The 25,390-nt window shown below is 43.7% G+C and overlaps 1 protein-coding gene and 1 long non-coding RNA gene across 2 annotated transcripts in view; one reads left to right on the top strand and one right to left on the bottom strand.

The window, feature by feature from the left end:
• Positions 1-11,941: 11,941 nt before the first annotated feature.
• On the bottom strand, positions 11,942-15,526 carry LOC126939844 (uncharacterized). The gene is made up of 2 exons (XR_007720466.1): positions 15,466-15,526; positions 11,942-12,117 (listed from the first exon to the last, which is right to left on the bottom strand). It is a non-coding gene; the product is annotated as an uncharacterized LOC126939844 (long non-coding RNA).
• Positions 14,678-25,390, top strand: part of NDEL1 (nudE neurodevelopment protein 1 like 1) — a 33,379-nt gene continuing 22,666 nt past the window's right edge. Inside the window, exons 1-3 of the mRNA XM_050765380.1 lie at positions 14,678-14,871; positions 23,169-23,266; positions 24,614-24,767. Of these exons, the coding sequence (XP_050621337.1) occupies positions 23,181-23,266; positions 24,614-24,767 (240 nt within the window). The 5' untranslated portion in view covers positions 14,678-14,871; positions 23,169-23,180. The remainder of the gene's footprint in view (positions 14,872-23,168; positions 23,267-24,613; positions 24,768-25,390) is intronic.

Here is a 25,390-nt window from a genome sequence, read left to right as displayed (position 1 = left end):
AACAACGCTGCCCGACACCTTGATTTTAGCTCTTTAAGTATCGGTTTAGACACTCCTGACTTTCAGAAGTGCAGGAAGATAAATCTGTTGTTTTAAGCCACCAGGCTTGTGATAATTATAGCAGCCACAGGAAACAAATACACCAGACCTTAGATGCCCATGAAGTGGTGCATTCTGCAAGATCAGCAATTCCTTAGGGCATAGAAAGGAACGTTTGGCAAGAATAAGACCATCCTTAGTCATTACCCTCACCCTCCCAGGAGAGGGCTGACTCTGCTGTCACGTTCTGCAGACTGGCCAAGGAGAGGAAGGGCTCTCCGCTCCACCAGGATGGTGCTTGGCTAGATGTCGGGGTGGGTCCTGACTCACTCACTGTCAACAGTGTCATCTGGTTCAACCTGCTCATTTTACAGATGAAGAAACTGAGGCCCAGAGAAGGGAAGTCTTTTTAACAAAATCACCTGGGATAGGGCTGATTTGGCCAAGGTGAGTAACACGAGGCATGGCTGGGTTCTCACACCAGTGTGGGAGCCCTGAGAAAAGGTGGTACCTGCAATGACTGGGGGTGGAGGGTGGACCTTGCTGTCCTTTGATCCTCTTCTCTATGCGTCTGGGCCTCTTGCTTTCAAACTACTTCCTCTAATATCTTTTTATCAGGGTGTTAATAACCATCCTGTTAACACACAATCTTTAGAAAATTGTTGAAACAGCAACATGCTTGGAGAAAGAGCTCCCCTGCCTATCCCCTCCACCCCCACTATTTTTTGTTGTTGTTGACAGAGTCTTGCTCTATTGCCCAGGCTGGAGTGCAGTGGCGTGATCTCAGCTCACCGTAACCTCCACCTCCTGGGTTCAGGTGATTCTCCTGCCTCAGCCTCCCAAGCAGCTGGGATTACAGGTGCCCGCCACCACGCCCGGCCCCCTGCCTCCACTTTATCTTGTCCCCAGCACTTCAGTGAATGTCTTCTCTTCTGCCTGGCCTGCTTCCCTCTCCTGAAAGGGGCATTTCTACCGTGATTAACATGGAACCTGGGATGTTTCATGTCTGCAATTCAGTGTTTATGAGTAAAAATCCACCTCTAGGCCGGGCGCGGTGGCTCACGCCTGTAATCCCAGCACGTTGGGAGGCCGAGGCGGGCGGATCACAAGGTCAGGAGATCGAGACCATCCTGGCTAACACAGTGAAACCCCGTCTCTACTAAAAATACAAAAAAATTAGCCGGGCGCGGTGGCGGGCGCCTGTAGTCCCAGCTACTCAGGAGGCTGAGGCAGGAGAATGATGTGAACCCAGGAGGCGGAGCTTGCAGTGAGCCGAGATCGCGCCATTGCACTCCAGCCTGGGCGACAGAGCGAGACTCCATCTCAAAAAAAAAAAAAATATCCACCTCTGTATTATAGGCACTCCTGATTGGAGAAGTCCTGTCGCCTAATTTTGAGTGGAAAATGTTTTTGATGTAAAGGCCATAAAACCCCCTTGTAATTTTCTTTTCTTTTCTTTTCTTTTTTTTTTTTTGAGACAGAGTCTTACTCTGTCGCCCAGGCTGGAGTGCAGTGGTGCCATCTCGGCTCACTGCAACCTCTGCCTCCCAGGTTCAAGCAATTCTCTGCCTCAGCCTCCTGAGCAGCTGAGATTACAGGTGCCCGCCACCACACCCGGCTAATTTTTGCATTCTTAGTAGAGATGGGGTTTCACCATCTTGGCCAGGCTGGTCTTGAACTCCTGACCTCGTGATCCACCCTCCTTAGCTTCCCAAAGTGCTGGGATTACAGGCATGAGCTACCGCACCTGGCCCCCCTTGTAATTTCGAAGCAGACATCTAGATTTGTGTTGTATCATACAGGGTCGGATGAAAACTAGTGTGAAATTTATTCTGCGATCTCATGACTGTTATTTTGCCATATTTAGTTTTAAATGGTTGGAGTATTGTTTTGTTCTTATTTAGAACAGTGGTCACCAGACAAGTGACTCCCCCTCCGGCCCCCGCCGCCCAGAGAAGCAATCCTTAACATTCCAGATTAGCGATAAATGACATCCCAGGTATTTCTACCACTCAAAGTCTCAGATCTCGTTATGTTTTCAGTTAGTAGGTGTTTAGAAGGTATGAAATTGAAAAGATTGTAGGGTGGAAACTTACACTGGAGAGCCAGCAGGTATGTTCACAAGAGGGAAGTGTAGTCCGGGTGTGGTGGCTCATGTCTATCATCCCAGCACTTTGGGAGGCTGAGACAGGCAGATTGCCTGAGGCCAGGAGTTCAAGACCAGCCTGACCAATATGGCAAAACCCTGTCTCTACTAAAAATGCAAAAAATAGCCAGGCATGGTTGTGCATTCCTGTAATCCCAGCTACTCGGGAGGCTGAGGCAGGAGAATTGCTTGAACACAGGAGGTGAAGGTCGCAGTGAGCCGAGATCAGACCACTGCACTCCAGCCTGGGTGACAGAGCAAGACTCTGTCTCAAAAAAAAAAAAAAAAAAAAAAAAAAGGAGGAAATTGTACATAACAACATAACATCGGGTTGGACTAATTAGGGAGTCATAGCAGAAGGGAATTAATTCCTAAGATCTGTGTTGCAGAATTGGGAACGCTTTCATTGAGGCTTTACTGACGCGAGTGCCCAGGTCACTCTTGTATCCACTGGGGTTACTTGGCTGAAGGGCTGCCTTTAAAAAAAAATTTTAACAGATCCTAAATCCATAGGCTTAGGAAATAGTTTACATCATTTACAAAGAATTTTGGGGAAATTATCTTGCTTTGTTAAGTATGGATGCATCCTTAGTTTTTAAACTTTAGAAAATTACACATTTAAGACATTTTTGATAAAAATACAGAAAAGAAAAAAAAAAAACGAAGGAAGAACAGATGAGAGAGACAGAGAGAGATTAGACTGTGATCTCACCTCATGTCGGTGTCTTTGTCCCCAGACTCTTTGTCTAATGACAATGTATGCATGTTTTTCTACTTTGCAAAGACGGGATCACATACCTATGGTTAACTGCTTGATTCATTTAACTGCATATTGTGGACATTTCCTTATTAATATTCTTCTAGAGCATTGTTGTTACCATTTGGATACTGTTTTTGTTTTTGTTTTTTTTTTTTGAGATGGAGTCTTGCTCAGTTGCCCAGGCTGGAGTGTGGTGGTGTGATCTTGGCTCACTGCAATCTCCGCCTCCTGGGTTCACGCCATTCTCCTGCCTCAGCCTCCCAAGTAGCTGGGACTATAGGCGCCCGCCACCACGCCTGGCTAATTTTTTGTATTTTTAGTAGAGACAGGGTTTCACCGTGTTAGCCAGGATGGTCTCGATCCCCTGACCTCGTGATCCACCTGCCTCGGCCTCCCAAAGTGCTGGGATTACAGGCGTGAGCCACCACGCCTGGCTTGGATGCTATTATATTGTGTAGCTATCACATCATTCCACTTCATTAGTCCTTTAGTCTATGTTGTTCCTAATTTGTTGCTAAACAATGCTTTGATGAACATCCTGTTGGACAATTTGCACACATCCTGAATAGTCCTTTGGGTAAATTCCTAGAAGCAGAATGCTGGATCACAAAGGTTGCACCTTTGGTTTTTTTTTTTTTTTTTTTCCTTTTTCTTTTTCTTTTCTTTTTTGAGGCGGACTCTTGCTTTGTTGCTTTGTCACCCAGGCTGGAGTGCAGTGGTGCGATCTCAGCTCACAGGAAGCTCCATCTCCGAGGTTCACACCATTCTCCTGCCTCAGCCTCCCAAGTAGCCGGGACTACAGGTACCCGCCACCACGCCTGGCTAATTTTTTTTTGTATTTTTAGTAGAGATGGTGTTTCACTGTGTTAGCCAGGATGGTCTCGATCTCCTGACCTTGTGATCTGCCCACCTCGGCCTCCCAAAGTGCTGGGATTACAGGCGTGAGCCACCGCACCCAGCCCTTTGTTTTTTTAATATAAAGTTTTTATTCCTTTTACATTTTTTGTAGAGACGGGCTCTCATTGTCTTGCTCAGGCTGGTCTTGAACTCCTGGGCTCAAGCAGTCCTCTTGCCTTGCTGCCACAGTGCTGGGATTACAGGCGTGAACCCCTGTGCCTAGCCAAGGTTCCACATATTTAAGTGTTTGATACAGGCTGCTAAACTCCCTACCAAGAATTGTGACATCCTCCTCAGCCCTTTACACGAGGGTGCTAGTTTCTCAGTGCTCTTGTATGCATTTGTCGTTTAATGTTTTAGAATCTCTTATACCTGTTGGATGAAATATGGACTCTCTTCTTTGCTGTCCTACTTTGAATGTGTTTGATTAGGATCAAGGTAGGATATGATTCACATGTTTCTTAGCCGCCTGCATCTAAACATTTGTCAATTGCTTCTTATTGCTTGTTTCTTTTTTTTTTTTTTTTTTTTTTTTTTTGAGACGGAGTCTTGTTCTGTCGCCCAGGCTGGAGCGCAGTGACCAGATCTCGGCTCACTGCAAGCTCCGCCTTCCGGGTTCCCGCCATTCTCCTGCCTCAGCCTCCCGAGTAGCTGGGACTACAGGCGCCCGCCACCTCGCCCGGCTAGTTTTTTTTTTTTTTTTGTATTTTTTAGTAGAGACGGGGTTTCACCGTGTTAGCCAGGATGGTCTCGATCTCCTGACCTTGTGATCCGCCCGTCTCGGCCTCCCAAAGTGCTGGGATTACAGGCTTGAGCCACCGCGCCCGGCCTATTGCTTGTTTCTAAAGGGAAGTTCTTTATTAGACTTCTAAACTAAAAAAGTGCTTTGAGGCCAGGTGCAGTGGCTCATGCCTGTAATCCTAGCACTTTGGGAGTCCGAGGTAGAGGATCGCTTGAGCCTAGGAGTTTGAGACCAGCCTGGGCAACATGGTGAAACCCCATCTCTACAAAGAGTACAAAAATTAGCTGAGTGTGGTGGCACATGCCTGTGGTCCTAAGTACTTGAGAGGCTGAGGTGGGGGGATCACCTGAGCCCAGGAGGTCAAGGCTGCAGTGGACTGAGCGAACCACTGCACTCCAGCCTGGGTGACAGAGTGAGACCTCGTTTCAAAAAAAAAAAAATCATTGAAAGCTTTTATTCAATAAATGTTAACTGCCCGTAACATGCCAGGCATTGGGGTCACAGATAAATAAGGCATGGCTGCTGCCCTAGGTGCTACCTTAAATCTAAAATATGAAAAAAAACCTTGGCTAGTTTTTTCTCCTTAGCACTTGTTACTGCTGACATACTCAGGATTGTCTATTTTTTTCTTTTTTTTTTTGAGTTAAGGTCTTGTTCTGTTACCCAGGCAACTAACCCATGGTGCAATCATGGCTCACTGCAGCCTCAAATCTCTGGCCTCCAGCCATCCTCCCACCTCAGGCAACAGAATAGCTAGGATTACAAATGTGAGCCACTTTGCCCAGCTAATTTTTAAATTTACATGGAGATGGGTCTCGCCATGTTACACAGGCTGGTTTAGAATTCCTGGCCTCAAGTGATCCTCCCACCTTAGCTTCCTAAAGTGTTGAGACTACGGGAGTAAGCCCTTGAGCCCAGCCTCTTTATCTATTTCTGTTTCCCTTCTATTTTCCTTTTTTTTTTTTTTTTCATTTTTAGAAAACCTCCAGGAAGGAAAGAATTTAGCTTCTTTTGTTAATTGTGCTATGCCAGGCATCTAGAACAGGGCCAGGCCCTCATTAAATATTTGTTGAATGGTTGGAAGCATGATCTTTTGGTCCTGGCAACTTTGACTCATTGACTTACCTGGTAATGGGAATCAGGCTGAAATTGCTTAATAAGCTTAGACTGGTAAGAAACACTCCATTTCTTTTCAGCCCCGTCATTTCATTAGTCTAGTTTGGGAGTAGGTAAACCTGGCGCCACCTTGCCTGTGTAAAGATATGTGAGCACATCTCGTTTTTTTCCCAGGGACAGTCACACTGTTTATGGAGGTGTGATGTCAACAGCCCTTAGGGTTGCCAGGTGTTAACCCAATGAGCAATTAACAGTGTCATGCCATCCATTTCTTGGGAGGCAGCTGCCACTGTGGGGTGTGGATAGTGGCTGTCAAGTGGCTGGGATGACAGCCAAGGATGATAGTGAAGACTGAAGCTTAGGGAAGTCAGGAAAACCATGAGGTTCTAGATCAGGAGGAAGTCCATAGTTCAGGGAGCCTTCTGGGAAGAAATTAGGACTAGCCAGAGATTCATGGGAGCATGGCAGGGTGTCAAGTTCCATCAATAGGGGAGAAAAGGCTAGACAGACCTCAACAGGGGATTAAAGGCTCTTGAAACTTCAGTTTACCCCCCCTGCATAAGGATGAGGGTCTCTTTCTTTCCAGGCACCATCACCAGGGGCAGGACCTTCATAGGAAGGCCTGTTTCAGCTGCAACCTAAACTGTTCTCATTTTTCTCTTCTCTAAAAGCCGCCTTTCAGCAGGCTATACCTGGTGACCTGCACAAGGCAAAGCCCCCTCCTGGCAAGGGGGCCAAGGGCCAGAAGCAGGCTGCATTCTCAGGCACAGTGGAAAGGGAAGGAAGGGGAAGGGGGCTTGGAACCTAAGACACTGCATAACAAATTCATCTCTACCCAATTCCAGCCTTTCTGTTGACTTACAGCCAACTGGAGTTTGAAAGTGTGGAGACAAACTCTGATGGGAGAGCTGAGGTTTGGGAGTCTGAGCTGCTTTGAGTGGTCGGTGAGCTCTGTTTGCTCCAGAAGCTAATGAGGATGCAATAAATACAACAAATAGAACCTTCTTTCCCTTCAAGGTGGTATGGGAATAGCCCAGGCTGGGCTGTTTGTGGCTGGCTGTGTCAGGGACCAAACCATAAGTGAGCATTTTTGAATCAGACATGAGTTGGTTACCATTCAAAGTCTTGGAAGGGAGGTTGGGCATGGTGGCTCATGCCTGTAATCCCAGGACTATGGGAGGCCGAGGGATCTGGCATTCTGTGGAGCGCCCAGCAACCCATTTACATGACCAATATTTATTGAGTGGCCACTCAGTGCCAAACGTTATGATGAAAAATTAAGATGCATTTCTCTGTTTAAGGCATGTGCACATACTTCTATGTTGTTTTAAAATTTCACATCTTGGTTACATCTTATATTGCAGTCTTCGGTTTTAAGGGCCTTGGCAACTTGACGGAGGAAGAGAATCCCATGAATATTAAGCCCTATTTTCACTCAGGGAGCAGTCCTGTCACACTGTTTCCTTTGCCCTGGTTGTTTTTCTTTATAGCATTTCTCATGATCTGGCAGAAATAGATTAGTCTATTTGCTTGTTGTCTATTTTCCCTTTAGAATATAAGCTAATTATATTGGGTAGGGGCGGGGGGTGCTTTTTAAAATTGTACCGGGATCCCCATGGCTAGAACAGTGCCTGGTCCTCAGCAGGCACTAAACTCCTTGCTAATGAATGAAAGACTTTTCTCTCTATATAACACCACTTCTCGCCTCAAGGCTGAAGTGTATATGTGTGTGTATGTGTGTGTGTGTGTGTACATATATATGTGTGTATATATATGTATGTATATATGTGTGTATGTGTGTGTGTATATATATATATATTCTTTTTTTTTTTTTCTGAGACAGAATCTCACTCTGTCACCCAGGCTGGAGTGCAGTGATGTGACCTTGACTCACTGCAACCTCTGCCTCCCAGGTTCAAGCAATTCTCCTGCCTCAGCCTCCCTAGTAGCTGGGATTACAGGCATGTGCCACCACACCCGGCTACTTTTTGTATTTTAAGTAGACATGGGGTTTCACCAGTTGGCCAGGCTGGTCTCGAACTCCTGACCTCGTGATCCGCCCACCTTGGCCTCCCAAAGTGCTGGGATTACAGGCGTGAGCCCCCATGCCTGGCCCCAAGTGTATATTTTTAAGATTTTAAAAACACATTATTATTAATATTATTTAATTACAAAAGCAAAGGATATTGCATTGGGGATTGTAGACACTGTGGCTTGGGTTTAAGACTTAGGCTAGAGAAAAGGCATAGTTGCCTATGACCCAAATCTTAGTTCCTTTGTAACCTATATCATCTAAGTTCAGCCTTTTATACCAGTGAAAATTCCTGTCTATGGTGATTTTTTTCAGGATTTGGGGTATTTTCCAGAATGTTCTGTCAGTCTTGCCTTTGAAGTTATAGCCACCAGACCATTGGTTCATTCTTTCACTTTTGTTGAAGCATATTAAATGAGTGTTTACTAAGTGCCTGTTGTTGAGGATATATTTAGACAATCAACACTGTCCCTACACTCAGTGAGTTTTGGTTTCTTGGAGACTGAACATCTCTGTGACCAAAAGGCCATGTTTAATAAGTCTCTTGTGAACTGTGTAGAGCTCCATGTGAGCTCAGAGGAAGGAGTGCTCACTTTGGGGCTTTGGGTATCAGGGAAGTCTTCCTGGAGGAGATAGCATATGAGTGAGACTTCAAAAGGCAGAGGAGAAGGTGGGTCGGCCAAGCCTAGGGAGCAGCTATAGCGTACAGGGCAGTGGGAGTCAACAAGATAGGTCCGTAGAGGAAGGGAATCATCTATCTGGGGGACCATGCTGGAGGGTCTGGCCAGACCTAGATAGGTGATCCATAGGATATAGACCACAGAAGTGGGCTGGAGTTGCTTTGGGAGGGCCTTGAGTACCAGACTACTTTGTTCCTTATCACAAAGGTAGCAAGATGCCAAAGCAAGTTTTGGAGCCAGGGATGCTCTGTATACAGTGGGATTTTAGAAAGATTATTCTTATGGTTATGTGTGGACTGCTGGGCTGAAACAAGAAGACATTCGAGGGAGAGAAGTTTGGGGAGGGAGGGAGAGACAAATAAGAAACTTTGGATTATGGGCGATGTGGGAAGAAAGTACTGAAGAATGAATAGATTTACTTGAGTTTAGGAAGGGAAAGTCTTTGGTCTTTGGTGACCACAAGAGTGAGATGCAAGCTGGGGGCGGGAAATGATTAGGGGGATTTGATGAGTGCCTTGTGCCTCACTGACTGGAATGATGGCACCATTGACAGAAACATGAAAATGGTTTTGGAAATTTCTGTTGGGGCAAAGGCAAATCTGTTTGGGGTTTTGGCACGTAGAGCTGGAGGTGGTGGTGGGACAGCTGGTGGACATAGCTGCCAGACCATTAGCAACTGGCCAGCCAGTGGGTGTCCCTTACCCAGCTAGATCTATACCCTTAGAGATTAGCAAAAAATGCTGGCCAAAGGAATAGAGAGAGATTAGGCGGAAGCTGATTTTGAGATGTCTTGCTCACCTGATTCAGTAGAGTTAACTATGCCCCATCTCGTCAGAATTTCCACAGTGGGCCTGTGCGCATGACATCACCTGTGAGTGTGTGATGCGGCCAAAGTCCAGCATCTTTACTAGCTAGGGTTTGGGCTTGTACCCAGATCTCCCTTAGGGTAGCTGGTCAACCTCCACCCCTCCCAGTGATGGAATCTGGCCTGTTTCCTGAATCTCGGAGTTTGTGACAGAAGAGATTTGGGATCCTCATGCATGCTCTCAGGGACTGTGACATTAACCTCTTTGGCTCAATCCAAGAAAGACCTTGTACAGGGACCCATGCCTCGGCAAACCCCTTCCTAATGATTTATAAAAGCAGAGAGCGGGGCAGCCCTCACTCACCTTTTTTAACACCATAAGGCTGGTTTTATAACTTCTGTTCCCTTTCGGGGCTGATTTCCGTCTTCCTTTCCGCTTTATTTTTTCTGGATTTGGTATATTGGAAGCAGGGGCTGGGGCAAAGGTTGCTGATAGTTAATTGCCATGCCCAGTCCCTGGGTCCATCTCCTAGGGAGAAAGCTCAACCACGAGGAGGAAGGAATTAGATCAGTCTGGGCCCTCTGGCACCTCTTAGAATCCTGCCAGGCAAAGCTCATTCATTAAGATAAGGCCAATAGTCCAGTCCTGACAAACACCAGTTCTGGGTCTGGGCTGCGTGGGAGGGGTGACAGCTTGGAAGATGATGCCAACATTTTCCGAGGGGCCTGGCCTGCCATTAGATGACTCAGTGCGTTTCCCAGCACCTCAGCCAGGAGGCAGGGACAGAGCCGCAGCCCTTCTTAATTTTTTTCCTCTTGAGATAGGACTGTTTTGTCCTGGCACCAGGTCCATAGGAAAGCCTTCATTCATCCTCTCCCTGTCTGTGATCTCATCAGCCAGAGCACAGCTTCAGCCAGGGAAGCAGAGCCCTGGAGCCTGAACGAGCTGTATCAGCTCGTTGTCCCAGGTCACTGGCGTTGAAGTAAGACCTGCTTGAGTTTAAGCCCTAGCTCCTCTGGGTCTCCGTTTACAATATGTAAAATGGAAGCAATAATTTCAGCCTCACAGGCTCATTGTGAGGATTGAGGGAGGGAAAGCATGTAAAGCACTTAGCACAGTGCTCTAGCCCAATACATGGTAGTAATTGCTAATACTCCCCCTTCTTGATTAGCAGTATACTAGTTGTTAACAGTGTGTTTTCTGGAGAGTCAGACAATCAGAACAGGGTGGGTTTGAGGCTTGAGGCCTCATCTTTCTAACTGAGAGACTTTGGGAAACTTCATCTTGCAGAGTCTGTTTCCTCATTTAAAAAATGGGAATAAGAGTACCTGTCTCATGGGATTATTGTGAGAATGAAATTAAGCAGACCAAGTGTTTAGCACAATTGCCAGTGCATACAAGAGAACTTCGAAAAGTTCATAGAAAAATTAAATTAAAAGATAAAATTAAAAAATACAAATTTTATTTCTCAAGCCCCATCAAGGAAGGTGAAGACACTTTTTTTTTTTTTTTTTTTAAACAGTCTCACTCTGTCACCCAGTGGCATGATCTTGGCTCACTGCAACCTCCACCTCCTAGGTTCAAGCGGTTCCCAAGCCTCAGCCACCTGAGTAGCTGGGATTACAAGCACATACCATCACATTCAGCTGATTTTTGTGTATTTTTAGTAGAGGCGGGGTTTTACCATGTTGGCCAGGCTAGTGTTGAACTCCTGGCCTCAAGTGATCTGCCCACCCCGGTCTCCCAAAGTGCTGAGATTATAGGTGTGAGCCACTGTGCCCAGCCAAAGTCAGGACACTTTTGTAACCAATGATATCAGTCATTTATTTAGTACATCCCTAAAGAACTGAGGGTCTGGGGATTTTAAGCACGTTAATGCAGTCTTTTTTACATTATTAACTGAAGAAAAATGGGTGCCCTTTAAAGATTTTTTAAGATTAGGAAACAAAAAGTCTTCAGAAAGAGCCAAATTGGGACTGTAAGGTGATGTCTAGTGATTTTCCACTGAAACTCTTGCAAAATTGCCCTTGTTCGATGAGAGAAATGAGCAGGAACTTTATCATGGTGGAAAGGTCTCTCTGGTGAAGGTTTCCTGGGCATTTTTCCACTAAAGCTTTGGCTAACCTTCTCAAAACACTCTCATCATAAGCACATGCTATTATTCTTTAGCCCTCCAGAAAGTCAATAAGCAAAATGCCTTGAACAACCCAAAAAATGGTTGCCATGATTTTTGCTCTTGACTGGTTCACTTTGCGTTGACTGGACCACTTCCGTCTCTTGGTAGCCATTGCTTTGATTGTGCTTTGTCTTCAGGATTGTACTGGTAAAGCCAAGTTTCATTTCTGGTTACAATTCTTCAAAAAAAAAAAAAAAAAAAAAAAAAAAGCTTCAGGATCTTGATCTCACTTGTTTAGAATTTGTGAAATTTTGAAAGCTCTGTTCTTGTCAGTAGCTGACCTGGGCACAATGGTTTTGGCACCCATTGAGTGGAAAGGTAGCTCAACTTTAATTTTTCAGTCAGGATTGTGTAGGCCAAATCAGTTGAGATATCTGTGGTGCTGGCTATTGTTTCTGCTGTTAATCATTGAACCTTTTGAATTAGGGCATGAACAAGATTACTTTTTTTCCTCACAAATTGATGTGGAGGGTCTGATGCTGTGGGATTCATCTTCAACATTGTCATGTTTCTTCTTAAAATGGATTATCCATTTGTAAACTGCTGATTTCTTTTGGGGCATTGTCCTTATAAACTTTTATAAAGCACCAATGAGTCCACCATTTTTCCACCTGGCCTTCACCATAAATTTAATATTTTTTATTGCTTCAATTTTGTAGAATACATGTTCATATAGGGACTCTCTTCAAACTGATTTCTTTTCCTGGTGCTTCAAGCTAGATCCTGTTCAGACATGTTATAGCAAGTTAGAACAAATTTATTTTGGTGCCAACATTTATTTTATTTTTTTTTAGAGACAGGTGTCTCACTATGCTGCCCAGGCTGGTCTCGAACTCCTGGGCTCAAGTGATCTGCCTATCTCAGCCTCCCAAAGTGCTAGGATTACAGGTATGGGCCACCATGCTTGGCCTTGTGCAAAAAAAAAAAAAAAAAAAAAAGAAATCCATGCATAGAATATGCATATTATTTATAATATTATTCATAATAGGCATATGTAATATGTTACCCTTCCCACAAACCCCATTAATCCCTTCTCTGATCTTTATTTATTTGGGTACCTCTTACAATCCATCTTGCATTGTTCATGTTTATGTCCATCTCCTTCAAAAGTATAAACTGGGCCTCCTAGACTCACTTTGCTTTCACCTTGAGGCATGTTTTACACATTATTTTTGTGTCCATACCCACAAATCCAATCCTAAAAGCACTGAAATTGGAAAGGATTACATTGCGTCCAGCATGGAGGCTGGCGCCTGTAATCCCAGGACTTTGGGGAACTGAGGTGGGAAGATTGCCTGAAGTCAGTTCTTTTTTGTTTTGTTTGTTTTTGGACAGAGTCTCACTCTGTCACCCAGGCTGGAGTGCAGTAGTGCTCACTGCAACCTCCGCCTCCTGGGTTCAAATGATTCTCCTGCCTCAGCCTCCACAGTAGCTAGGATTACAGGTGCCTGCCACCATGCCTGGCTAATTTTTGTACTTTTAGTAGAGACAGGGTTTCACCCTGTTGGCCAGGCTGGTCTCGAACTCTTGACCTCAGGTGATTTGCCCGCCTTGGCTTCCCAAAGTGCTGCAGTGCCTGGCGGAAGTCAGGAGTTCTTGACCAGCCTGGGCAACATAGTAGACCCCGTCTCTAAAAAAGAAAAGAAAGGATTACTTTGTACATTATACAGCAAAAGTTCTTAAAATTGTTTTTAAAATGTATCTCTTCCTTTAGGTTTCCACTCCCTATGTAAATAGCCTATCCCTCTTTCCCTCCTTTTTGAACTAGTATCCCCTCCAGCGTGCTTCCAGGTCCACTAGGGAATACACACGCGCACATACACACACACATACGTGTGTATTTATATACTAAAATATATATAAACATTAATAATGCAAGATGGGGCAGGGTGCGGTGTCTCACGCCTGTAATCCCAAAACTTTGGGAGGCCGAGGCAGGCGGATCAGGAGTTCGAGAGCAGCCTGGCCAACATGGTGAAACCCCGTCTCTACTAAAAATATACTAAAAATACAAAAATTAGCTGGGCGTGGTGGCAGGCGCCTGTAATCTCAACTACTTGGGAGGCTGAGGCAGGAGATTCGCTTGAACCTGGGAGGCAGTGAGCTGAGATCGCACTGCTGCACTCCAGCCTGGGCAACAAGAGCAAAATTCCGTTTCAAAAAAAAAAAGCAAAATGGATTGTAAGAGGTATATATCTAATATATAATGTATATACTATAATGTATATAGTATATATTATATAATATATAATATATAATTGTATAATATATTACATATTATAATATATATAATATACAGCAAAGTTCTTAAAATTGTTTTTAAAATGTATCTCTTATATAATATATAATATATAAAATTATATATAATATATAAATTTGTGAAATTATAAATTTGTGAAATTATATATTATATATCTATAATATATAATAATGTATATTATATATTATATAAAATATATAATATATAATATATATTTTATAGATATATGTTATATATTATATAAAATATATGTTATATATATTTTATAAAATATATTATATATTATTATATATATATAAATGTAGGACTCCATTTCTTAGGGGCCTTGGAGGGGAGAAAGTCACACCCATACACACATGTACACGCATGTATACAAAAATGAATATATGCTCAGATATATACAATATATAAATATATTTATATATACAATATATAAATGGGCAAATATAAAATCCCCTTGGTGCCAACGAATCCATTCATTCATCAAATATTTGAGCGTCCACTTTGCCTAGAACCAAGTTATCTGTTGGGATGAGCAAGGCATAAAAGGTTCTAGCTCTCATAGAACTTAGAATTCTACTGGAGGAAGATGAGAACAAATACAAAATGTAAGCAGTGCAAGTGCTGTAAAAACAACACAGAGCTTTGTGGCAGTGATGCTTAGAATGCCCCTGGTGTTCCATTGGGTGTTCGGGCAGGGGGAATGGACTCGGAGGTGAACTATGAGCCGAGATTCATTTTATAAACGGGAACACTGACACATGGACACTTGAAGGGCCTTGGTGGCCGGAAAACTGAAGGCACGTTCCCATCCGTCTTGGAACCACTCTCCCGAATAGCAGTTTCAGGGAGCTGCTGAAGCCATAACCAGCCGGTCCCAGAGTCCAAGAACGCCTGCGCAAAAGGACGCCGTCAGCTTGACGTCAGCGCGCCGGGCTCTGGCCCGCCCCCTGTGACACCAGCCCCGCCCCGCCCCGCCCCGCATACCCGCGGGCTGCCGCGCATGCTCCGAGCCCCGCCCCCGTGCGTCACAGAATGGCCTCGGACACCCAGGCAGTCCCTGACGTGTCGGGGAGGAGCCGGGCGCGGAGGTACGCGGAGTGGAGCTCGGGGCTGCGGAGGGGAGCTGAGCCGAGCGGCTGGGCGGGCCTGGCCAGGCCAGCGGAGCGGAGACGTGGGTCGAGCGGCGGCGAACATGCGCTTTTGACACATTGGAGGTGAGCCTGCACCGCGGGACCTCTCCCTAAGGGGCTGCGCTGGGCCGGCGGCGCCGAGGCCTGCCCTTGGGGAGCCTTCCCGGCCCGGGGCCGTGTCTGAGGCTCCGCCGGGGCGGGCCGGGCCGGGCCGGCTTCTGGGGCGGCCAGCCCGGGGACAACTGTTCCAACCGCTCTAACTGTCCCCTCCCTTCCCTGGTCCGACGTGTGGTCCCCCCAGGGGCGCCTGCAAGGGAACGATCCCTGTGGCCTCCGGAGGATGTGCCCCGTTCCGGGTGGGGTGAGGGCTGGCGGTGACGGAGGCCGGGACGTGGCACCGTGGGCTGGGGCGCTGGCGGCGCAAGGAGTGGCCCAGTCGGAGGTGGCAGCGGCGCGCCCAGCCCGCCGCCTCCTACCCCCTCCCTGAAATTCCTTCATTTGCGAGGGTGTCTTGAAGCGGGGTTGCATTTCGATCTCTCAGTGCGTCTCTCCCCTGGGGGGCGAGAGCGCGAGCAGCCCACGTTGGGCTCGGATTGGCATTCCCCTGACTCCCGCCCAGAACTGCTAATCATCCTCCCCTTGGAGTTCGGCAAAGTGTCACGAACGGGCTCGGGTTACCTGTGCTCGACTCTTTTCGAGCTGTAAGCCACGAGATGACCCTTTAAGTTTTGCAAAGCAGGTGAAAGTTCTATCCCTACTAATTATTACGTTCTATTTACGTAGCACCTTTACACGCTTCAGAACTCTCTTCCTATCTCTTTCAAACCGCATCACCTTGTGGTTGCAGCTGATTATGTTATCGCCATTTCGATGGAGAAATGGAGCTGGGATGGGGGTAATTGATTTATACTTAGGTTCAATCAACTGGTGAGTGGCTTAGCTTGGATCATAATTTACATTTCTAGGCTCGGAGTTCTGGTTTCTTTTCGTGGGATTTTTATACCCTTCTCAGCTAGAAAACAAGGCAGAAAATGTGACTTGCCAAAGGTATGCCAGAAGCTGGTTGATTACTTACTCAATTATTTTTGAGCAAACTCACCTAGGATAAAAACTGCTGCTCAGTCATGAGAAAAATCTTACTGTGAAGCTTGTTCAGGAGTTGCTGGTTAACATGGTGTCAGCTAAACTGTGTTGCTCTTAATGTGCTTAAAAGACAGGGTAATGTCTTTGCTAAATCATGAAGTTGATGGGCACAATGCAGCGTTAAGTCATGGCCTGAAGAGAAGTAAAGGGGAACCAAGTGAAGTATCTCTTCTAAATTATTATTAAAATTATTGTTATTTAAAATTAGAGTGCATGAGAAACAAAACCTTTGGCCAGCCCTGGTTAGAGGTTGACTTGATCCAGATGGAAGTTGTTAAATCTTCTGAAACTGTAGTTTTGATTTTTTTTAAATTAAATAGATTGAAGTTGGATAAGGAGCTTAAAATAAGTAGGAACCTTAGTAAAACTTAGATCCTGCTTTCATGAGATCTGCAAAACAACTTATTTTCATTGTAAACCATGCTGAGATAAATTTGGTTACTAAAGCTTAAAATTACTTCTGACGTAAGTTTCTGAGCACTCCATAAAGTAGAAAAAGAAGTCTGATAGAATCAAAGAGAGACCATGTTTATGATCAACTTCGAAGAGTTAAAAATTCTGTAAATGTCACCTTTGAGAGCAGTAGAATTTCGGTAAAAAGGCATGTATTACCAACATACCAACATGTAATTACTCCAGCGTCATTAGTCCATCTTAGAACTGTTAACCAGAAACAATATTGAAAATAGATTTTCTTACCATTAGGCAAAGAGTAATTTCCTTGTAAATAAAAGGCATTTTGGACAGGCTGTTTTCAATTCAAACGAGTTGATTGTTGCTAGGTTTCTGAAGGTCATACATTGTATGATAATGCTTTCCGTAAAAATTGTCATGCTTTTGAGACTCTGTCCATATTGAGACCTGATATTAAATAAAGATGGGGTGGGGGTGGGCAGAGAATAATAATTTTTTTTTTTTTTTTGATGGAATCTCCCTCTGCCGCCCAGGCTGAAGTGCAGTGGCACGATCTCGGCTCACTGCAACCTCCACCTCCCAGGTTCAAGCGATTGTCTTGCTCAGTCTCCTGAGTAGCTGGGATTACAGGTGCGTGCCATCATGCCCTGCCAGTTTTTGTATTTTTAATAGAGACAGGGTTTCACCATGTTGGTCAGGCTGGTCTCGAACTCCTCACCTCGTGATCTGCCCGCCTCAGCCTCCCAAAGTGCTGGGATTACAGGCATGAGCCACCGCGCCCTGCCAATAATACATAATTATCTATCTTCATTCTAGCTTCAGAAAATTGTGGATGTACCATTAGAGCATTGTTTTAGCAATGTGTTTTCTATATTGGCTAACTTTCTATAGCGTGAAAATCTCTAATTATATAGTTTCAAATAACAGTGAACACATCCTCCCAGTGTAACTTGAAGCAAACTGAACAGACTGTAACACAGTCCCTGAAACTGTTATTTGAGTATCTGCAGTGGTAGCAAATTTTATTATTTGTAAATAATCTGATTTTTGTTTTCATTTTTTTGGAGACAGGGTCTCATTTTTGTCACCCAGGCTGGAGTGCAATGGAACGATTACGGCTTACTGCAGCCTGAACTTCCCTAACTCAAGCGATCCTCCCATCTCAGTCTCACGAGTAGCTGGGACCACAGGTGCATGCCACCACACCCAGCTCATTTTTGTATTTTTGTTAGAGACAGGGTTTCAGCATGTTGTCCAGGCTGGCTTGAACTTCTCCGCTCAAGTGACATTCCCACCTCAGCCTCCCAAGTGCTGGGATCATATGCGTGAGCCACCATGCCTGGCCGGAATCTGATTTTTAAAAAGAGTAAATCTGATGGGTGAAAGTAGGGCGATAGAGCTGGATCATACCTGTTAGGAAGCAATAAAGATGAGGTGTGACCACAAAGTAAGAAGGTTTGCTTTTTTTTTTTCTTTTATTTGAGATGGAGTCTTGCCCTGTTGCCCAGGCTGGAGTGCAGTGGCGCAGTCTCAGCTCACTGCAACCGCCTCCTCCCGGATTCAAGTGTTTCTCCTGCCTCAGCCTCCTGAGTAGCTGGGATTACAGGTGCCTGCCACTATACCCAGCTAATTTTTTTTTTTTTTTCCATATTTTCAGTAGAGACGAGGTTTCACCATGTTGGCCAGGCTGGTCTCGAACTCCTAACCTCAAGTGATCCGCCTGCCTCAGCCTCCCAAAGTGCTGGGATTATCGGCATGAGCCACTGCGCCTGGCTTGCTTTGTTCGCCTGCTTTGTTCTTAATGTGGCTCATAAAGGGTATTCAAAAAAAGTTTTGGAAATGTTTTTCAGCAATGGTGATATCACTGGACTATGCATATAGCTTCTCGAAATGATCAATTTTAAATAATCATCTGCATGTTTTAAATTTTGAAGCCTGTTTACTTTGTGGTCATACTTGAAAGGTCTGCTATTGAACTACCAATTTTTATTTTTTTAAATTTTTTTAATTTTAATTTTTTCTTTTTTGAGACAGAGTCTCGCTTCTGTCGCCCAGGCTGGAGCGCAGTGGCGCAGTCTCGGCTCACTGCAAGCTCTGCCTCCCGGGTTCACGCCATTCTCCTGCCTCAGCCTCCCTAGTAGCTGGGACCACAGGTGCCTGCCACCACACCTGGCTAATTTTTTAGTAGAAATGGGGTTTCACCATGTTAGCTAGGATGGTCTTGATCTCCTGACCTCGTGATCCACCCGCCTTGGCCTCCCACAGTGCTGGGATAACAGGCGTGAGCCACCGCACCTGGCCTGAACTACCAATTTTTAATAACTTATTGAACATTTATGTTTTTACTATGTGCCAGGTTCTGTCCTAAGTACTTTACAAATATTAGCTCACTTCATAACCTCATTTTAATGATTATCCCCATTTTACAGGTGAGGAAATGGGGCACTGAGTAATTAAGTAACCTGCCCAAAGTCACCCAAGTAGTGAGTAGATGCATCAGTAGCAAATCAGAACTTCCAGGTGTGATTTCAAACTTGGGCAGTTTGGCTTCAGGGTCTGGGCTCTTAACCACTATGCTATGCTGCTGCTATGACTTATTCTTGGTTAAATGTTTTACGTTGGTTTGATCTGGAAGAGCTGATGGTCCTTTTAGTAAATGATATCCAACATAGGTTATAATACTGTTAGAGGGGCCAATAAGCAGGTTGTGAAAATAGCCTGTTGATTAGAAAAGTTATGGTCAACATTCAATTCACATAAGATTCAGCAAGAAAATAAAGAATGTGGCTGGGCATGGTGGCTCACGCCTGTAATCCCAGCACTTTGGGAGGTCAAGAAGGGCAGATCATGAGGTCAGGAGTTTGAGACTAGCCCGGCCAACATGGTGAAACCCCATCTCTACTAAAAATACAAAAATTAGCCAGGTGTGGTGGTGTGTGCCTGTAATCCCAGCTACTTAGGAGGCTGAAGCAGGAGAATTGCTTGAATCCGGGAGTCGGAGGTTGCAGTGAACTGGAATTCCGCCACTGCACTCCAGTCTGGGCAACAGAGTGAAACTCCGTCTCAAAAAAAAAAAAAAAAAAAAAAAAAATAAAGAATGAGTGTGAAGTAAAATAATTTTGCTAGAATTATTTGACACTGAATGTAAGTAGTTGGACAAAGAGGATGCAAGGGCCAGGAATTGATTCTCAAAAAGTTTCATGCAAAAGGCTATTTAAAACCTGAGTTATCAGGGGACACTCATGGAAAAGTTCGTGTTGTATTAGGAATATGTCCCCGTTCAAGAACCAAAAGTCAGAGACAAATGGATACTCGCAGTACATCCAGAGGGGTAAACAATGCTATTCCTCAGGGATCACTACTTAAGTGCCCTTCAAAGCATTAGCTGCTGGTAGGTGCTCTGATACTATATAAATGGGTCAAAACCGACAAAAAATACCCCCACACGGAAATGATTTGAAGTGGACTCCTGAATAACATTTATAGATTCAAAACAATCCAAACTCTTTTTGTGGAAGAATTGGCTCCACATTTAAACACCTTCAAATAAATGATCAATGCCAAGGAAGGTATCTAACAGTCACTAGGAACTTTCCTAATGATACCGGTTCACGGGCCACACTATTGGCAATATCATCAAATGCTGCACAGTAACAAAGAGTACTGAAAACTCAAAATAAAAGTGATCCGGCCGGTCAATCAAATGTTCAGTACAGAAGCAGCACTAGGCACTCAGCCCCAGAAAGGCAGATAGGTAATCTAGGGGCAATACAAAGCATGACAAAATATTTCAGGGACTGAGATGGCTGCCAAATCATTATAAGCTAAAAAGGCAAGAAGTAATCATTTTGGGAAGATCAAGGCTGACAGGTATTATTATCAAAGGCTACAAAACCAGAGGGGGCATAAAAAAGGGGAATACAATTTTGTTCACCAAATCCTGGAACCTTCCAAGAGAGCAGCACATGGGACTTAGGGCAAAGCTAAGACCAAAAACAGGAAGTTCATCAATGGCTACACAGTTATGGAACTTATCCCAGTTGCTTCAAATAAGATAAAATCAATACATTACCAATTTTAGAATTGAAATCATTAACTTACAAAATGCTTTATATAAGGATCAGGACTTTCTTGTGTTGCTTTTTTTATTTTCCTGAGCTTGTAAATTGCTCTTTTTCTTAGTGACAGTAGAGTAACACGTCTTCACCACAACCTCAAATATATCTAGGTTTTTCCTCGCGCTCTATGCTATCTGTTCTGTGGGATTCCTTATTTTTGTTGGTGGTGTCCATCTGTCTGAAGCATTCTGTGGGCCTGATGGACTGGCTTCATCCTGGGACTTCTCATTGCAGCGCTAGGTTGGAGCCTGTCTTTCCTGCATCCCGTGCTGTCCAGGTCATGGTTTTCTCCCTTCTTTTGTACTTGTCTCAGGAAGTGTGTAGGAGGTAGCCCTGCTGACTTTTTTTTTTTTTTTTTAAGTCTTTGTCTAGTACCTCCTGAGTTCTGTATAAGAAAAAATCTCATTTCCTGAATTGTCTGTTTCCTCTCAGAAGGTCCTAAAATTTTCTTATTCATGCTACTGGGTTTTCTTATTTGTCAGATGGCTCTTGGTTGTCCGTTTGTATTTCAGGGCCGGATGATGATGATTTGAGGTAGCTAGTGTGCAGTGATTATCTCTAAGGTTCTTCCCAGAAATCCCATCAGCTCCCTGTTCTTCGATGTGGAGCCTGTACTGAGCCTGTGTCAGTGACTGAATGTGGCTGCCCGTGTATCAGATTAATACTTTTGTCTAACTGATAATGAAGGATTTTCTCATATTGATTTAATATATGGTGGTACATTGTGAGGTGGAAGTAAACTACCCACACGTCTTTTTGCTTACTCCATTCCTGAAGCAGGAATTCAGATGTTAATAAAGTGGTACTTTGAAAGTCAAGAGGGAATATTGGAAGGATGATTATGAATCAGTTCAGATTTTTATTTATTTATTTATTTATTTATTTATTTATTTATGTATTTATTTATTTTAGAGACCAGGTCTTGCTGTGTTACCCAGGCTGGAGTGCAGTGGCACAGTCATGGCTCACTGCAGCCTCAAAATCATGGCTTACTGCAGCCTCACTGCTTCTGGGCTCAAGCAGTCCTCCTGCCTCAGCCTCCCAATGTGTTGGGATTATAGGCATGAGCCACCGTGCCCAGCCTCAATTCAAATAATTTATTGAACTTCCACTGTGCTCTGTGTTTGATGATGCAGAGAGATTTAACTGTTCATTCTTTTAAAAATAATTTTCTTTTTTTTTTGTTTGCTAAACCTTCCTGAGTGGCTTGTGCTAGATAAACTCGAAGTTCTCTGCATCTCCAGGTTTTTATTAATTTACTTTTTTTTTTTTTTTTTGAGATGGAGTCTTGCTGTGTCACCCAGGCTGGAGTGCAGTGGCGTAATCTTGGCTCACTGCAAGCTCCGCCTCCTGGGTTCACGCCATTCTCTTGCCTCAGCCTCTTGAGTAGCTAGGACTACAGGCACCTGCCACCACGCCCGGCTAATGTTTTGTATTTTTAGTAGAGACGGGGTTTCACCATGTTAGCCAGGATGGTCTCGAATTCCTGACCTCGTGATCCGCCCGCCTTGGCCTCCCAAAGTGCTGGGATTATAGGCATGAGCTACCGCACCTGGCCTATTAATTTACTTTGAAAGCTGGTCTTGAGTTCTTGCTGCCTAGTATGGAATAGGTTGAATCAATTATGGTTTAATTCAGTAAATATTGAGTATCCAGTATTGTGCAGGCATTGGGCTGAAACGGAAATAAGTAAGCCAGCCTAACAGGCAACACAAAGGTGTAAGCAAACGCATTGCTCTGTGGTAATTGTATCAGTGAAAGCATGTGTAGGGTACAGAGGTAGCAAAGAATGCAAGAGATTTTAATGCTGTCCAATTGAGGGCAAGAAAACCTCTCTGGAAAATATGACAATTAGGTTTTAAGGATAAATAGAAGTTTTCCTATTTAGGGGAGCCACTCCAGGTAGAGAAAACCTGGAGTAGCTTTCCAGACCTGAAAGAGCATGGTGTGTTAAGACAGTTTCGAACAGTACTGCCGGAATATCGAGTGGGATGTGTGGGGAGGGGCTGCTAGGAGATGGTAGGCATGCCTCTAGAGTGGGCCTGGCGATCAGTTGGGAGTTTTAAGTAGCCAGTCCAAATGTAAGTTAATTAAATTGCTTTTTTCCCCCTCTCTGAATGCCTTGGGAGAAGAACCAGGATGAAAGAGAGATCATTGAAGTTGGAGATGAGTGGACATTTGGAAGGAAGCTTTGGAAGTTTTTAGAAATTTGATAATAGTAAATCATTGGGAATGTGGTGCCTGCTTTTCTAGTAGGGTCACCTGGTATCAAATGTTCCAAGCAGATATTTTGAAGCAATTGTACCCCTGGGAAGGGCATGCATGTGGCAGCAGCATCTCTGACAATAAGCTTGTTTCTGTCTCCTGATTCCCGGAAGACCATGTGGCCTTAAACCGACGCTGCACCTCTGTGCAGGGTGATTCTGTGGGCCCAAGTCACCCAGCACCTATGCTGCAACTGATAGTGCCTCCTGTCGCTTTGTATCAAAGGACCTTTGTCATGATCTCATTCACAATACTAGCGGTCCCTGAGAGTGGAGCAGTGAAGTGATTGACGTGCCTGAGTTGGAAGAGAGTTAGCCACTGGATCGCTCATGTTTTACTCCCTCCAGAATGCTGCAGTTCAGTGTTGTCCCAGATTTTATGCTTTTGCTTAGATTTCTCTGTTCTCTAATTTGTTAACAGTTTGTCTTTAATATTTCACAGGCTTTCTTGATCATGGATGGTGAAGATATACCAGATTTTTCAAGTTTAAAGGAGGAAACTGCTTATTGGAAGGAACTTTCCTTGAAGTATAAGCAAAGGTAATGTCGGAAAGCACAGTAAAAGTAGGGGAGGGCATTTGGAATACACCATGTCTTGTTTGTGCATTTTTCTTTTTAACATAAAGCTAAATTTAGAATTGCAGATTTAGGATTCTAGGATTGAGATTCTAGAAACAGTCACCACATGGGTTGTATTTAAATAGTGTAAACATGCCATAAGTCTTTATATTGTTCAAATTATTAAAATAGTAGGAAAACTGTCATTATGATTTCTTCCGGTCGTTTGCCTCCTTTAAGCTTTGTAGACTGGGCCCTCTTTGGTCTGCTTTGGGTGCACTGATTCTGCCTCATCATTTTGGTCGTTTGGAAATTCTGATAAACTGTCTAGGGCTCCATAGAACAGACTTTACGTTCTCCTCAGGCAAGCATGATCAATGTCTGGAGCCAGCAAAGCTTTGAGGGAGCGGGAGGAGCTTCAGGGGTATGGAACGTTTTATAAAATTTCAATTATTTGGTTGGAAGAACTTTTAGGTAACAACCTTTTAAGCACCAAAACTTGTCTCAAATTTCTTTTTAAAAATGGGATCTTTCTAAATAAAATATTGATACATTTTCCTATTTTGGTTAACAGAGTTTACTAAGTCTTATCAAACCTTTACTGCCCTTTCATTACTGTCACCGAAGTCAGTTATTCTATTGTGCCAGTGGATATGAAAGGTGTGTATCTGTGGCAGGGTTCTTAATGTTTTTCTGTGTCATAGATGTCTTAATAGGCTAGGGTAGCCTATGGACCCCTCAGCATAATATTTTTAAATGCATAGAATAATAGAGTTACAAAGAAAATCAATTATATTGAAAAAAGTTATCTAAATATTAAACTACTTTATGGCATAGTAATATGTACTTCTGTATTAATGCATTAAATAAAAAAGATACAGAAGTGAATGTAGTAACTACCTAATTTTGAAATAGTCATGAAAATAAATGTATTTAGAGATATATGCAACGATTCTATGGTGATGTGAAAATATCTGTGGTTTCTGTTGAATATGGTAGAAGGAAATGCCAAATTTGTTACTTTAATGAAAGCAAAAATGCATTTTTCTCGCATCTGAGTTCTGTGGTGGAAGAAGCTAGTGGTATTGAGCCATGTAGCCTTACTTTTCTTAAATATTGTAGTCACTAACTTGTGGCTCCTTTTTGGGCTTGTCATCTTCATTGAACCCTGAATATATACAGTAAGAGATGCAAAACAGATTGTCTTTAGTATGTTTTATGAGAGCATTAACATTCAAGCAAAAATTATCGAATTGCTATAGAATCACCTCCAAGACGATCCTTGTGGTTCCTAGTGTAACTCATCTTTCCCACTTTGTTTCTGATTAGCTTCCAGGAAGCTCGGGATGAGCTAGTTGAATTCCAGGAAGGAAGCAGAGAATTAGAAGCAGAGTTGGAGGCACAATTAGTACAGGCTGAACAAAGAAATAGAGACTTGCAGGCTGATAACCAAAGACTGAAATATGAAGTGGAAGCATTAAAGGTAACTGCAGCAGTAGACGCTGGTGTCTAATGTGTTGGATTTTATTAAAATAAGAAATGTGTTTTTCAGGTGCTTAAGAGAGGCAGGTGACAAAAAATAGTTTGGAAAAAAGGCTTAAAGTGAATTTTTGAATAAAATGTTTTCTTTCATGGAACCAGGGGAAAAGGTGGTTTAGAGTTTAGGAGTTCACTTAGAAACTTTGTAGCTGTTACTTTTCTAGCTATAATGTTCCTAGCTATATTATTATAGTTCCTATAATTTTCAAAAGCTACCTGATTATTTGTTTTGACAGATAGATTGCATCATTCTGCTGTATGTTTATAATTATATTGATAGGGAATGTGCGTTTATTTCATTATTGTTCACAGCCCTTTCAGTTTTGGAGTTTACTTTGGGTTAAAAATTTCCCTTCTAAAAGGAATTTTCAGGAGCAAAAGGATTAACTCCTTTCTCTGCCCTTCACCATCTACTGTAGCCACGTGCTTGAGGGTGTTCAGTGTCTGGGCAGTGGGTGGGTTTGGGGAAGGTTGGGTGGGCAGGGAAAAGGTAGGGAATTTGAACTCTGTGCTTATCCTGGGCCGCATTTAGCCTGAAAACCCAGAGGTTTCCTCAACAAGTTTGGG

The sequence above is a fragment of the Macaca thibetana genome, chromosome 16 (genome assembly GCF_024542745.1).
Source record: "Macaca thibetana thibetana isolate TM-01 chromosome 16, ASM2454274v1, whole genome shotgun sequence".
In the NCBI taxonomy this organism is placed as follows: domain Eukaryota; kingdom Metazoa; phylum Chordata; class Mammalia; order Primates; family Cercopithecidae; genus Macaca; species Macaca thibetana.
The sequence above is the reverse complement of the archived record's forward strand: the minus strand, read 5'-3'. Positions and strand labels throughout refer to the sequence as shown.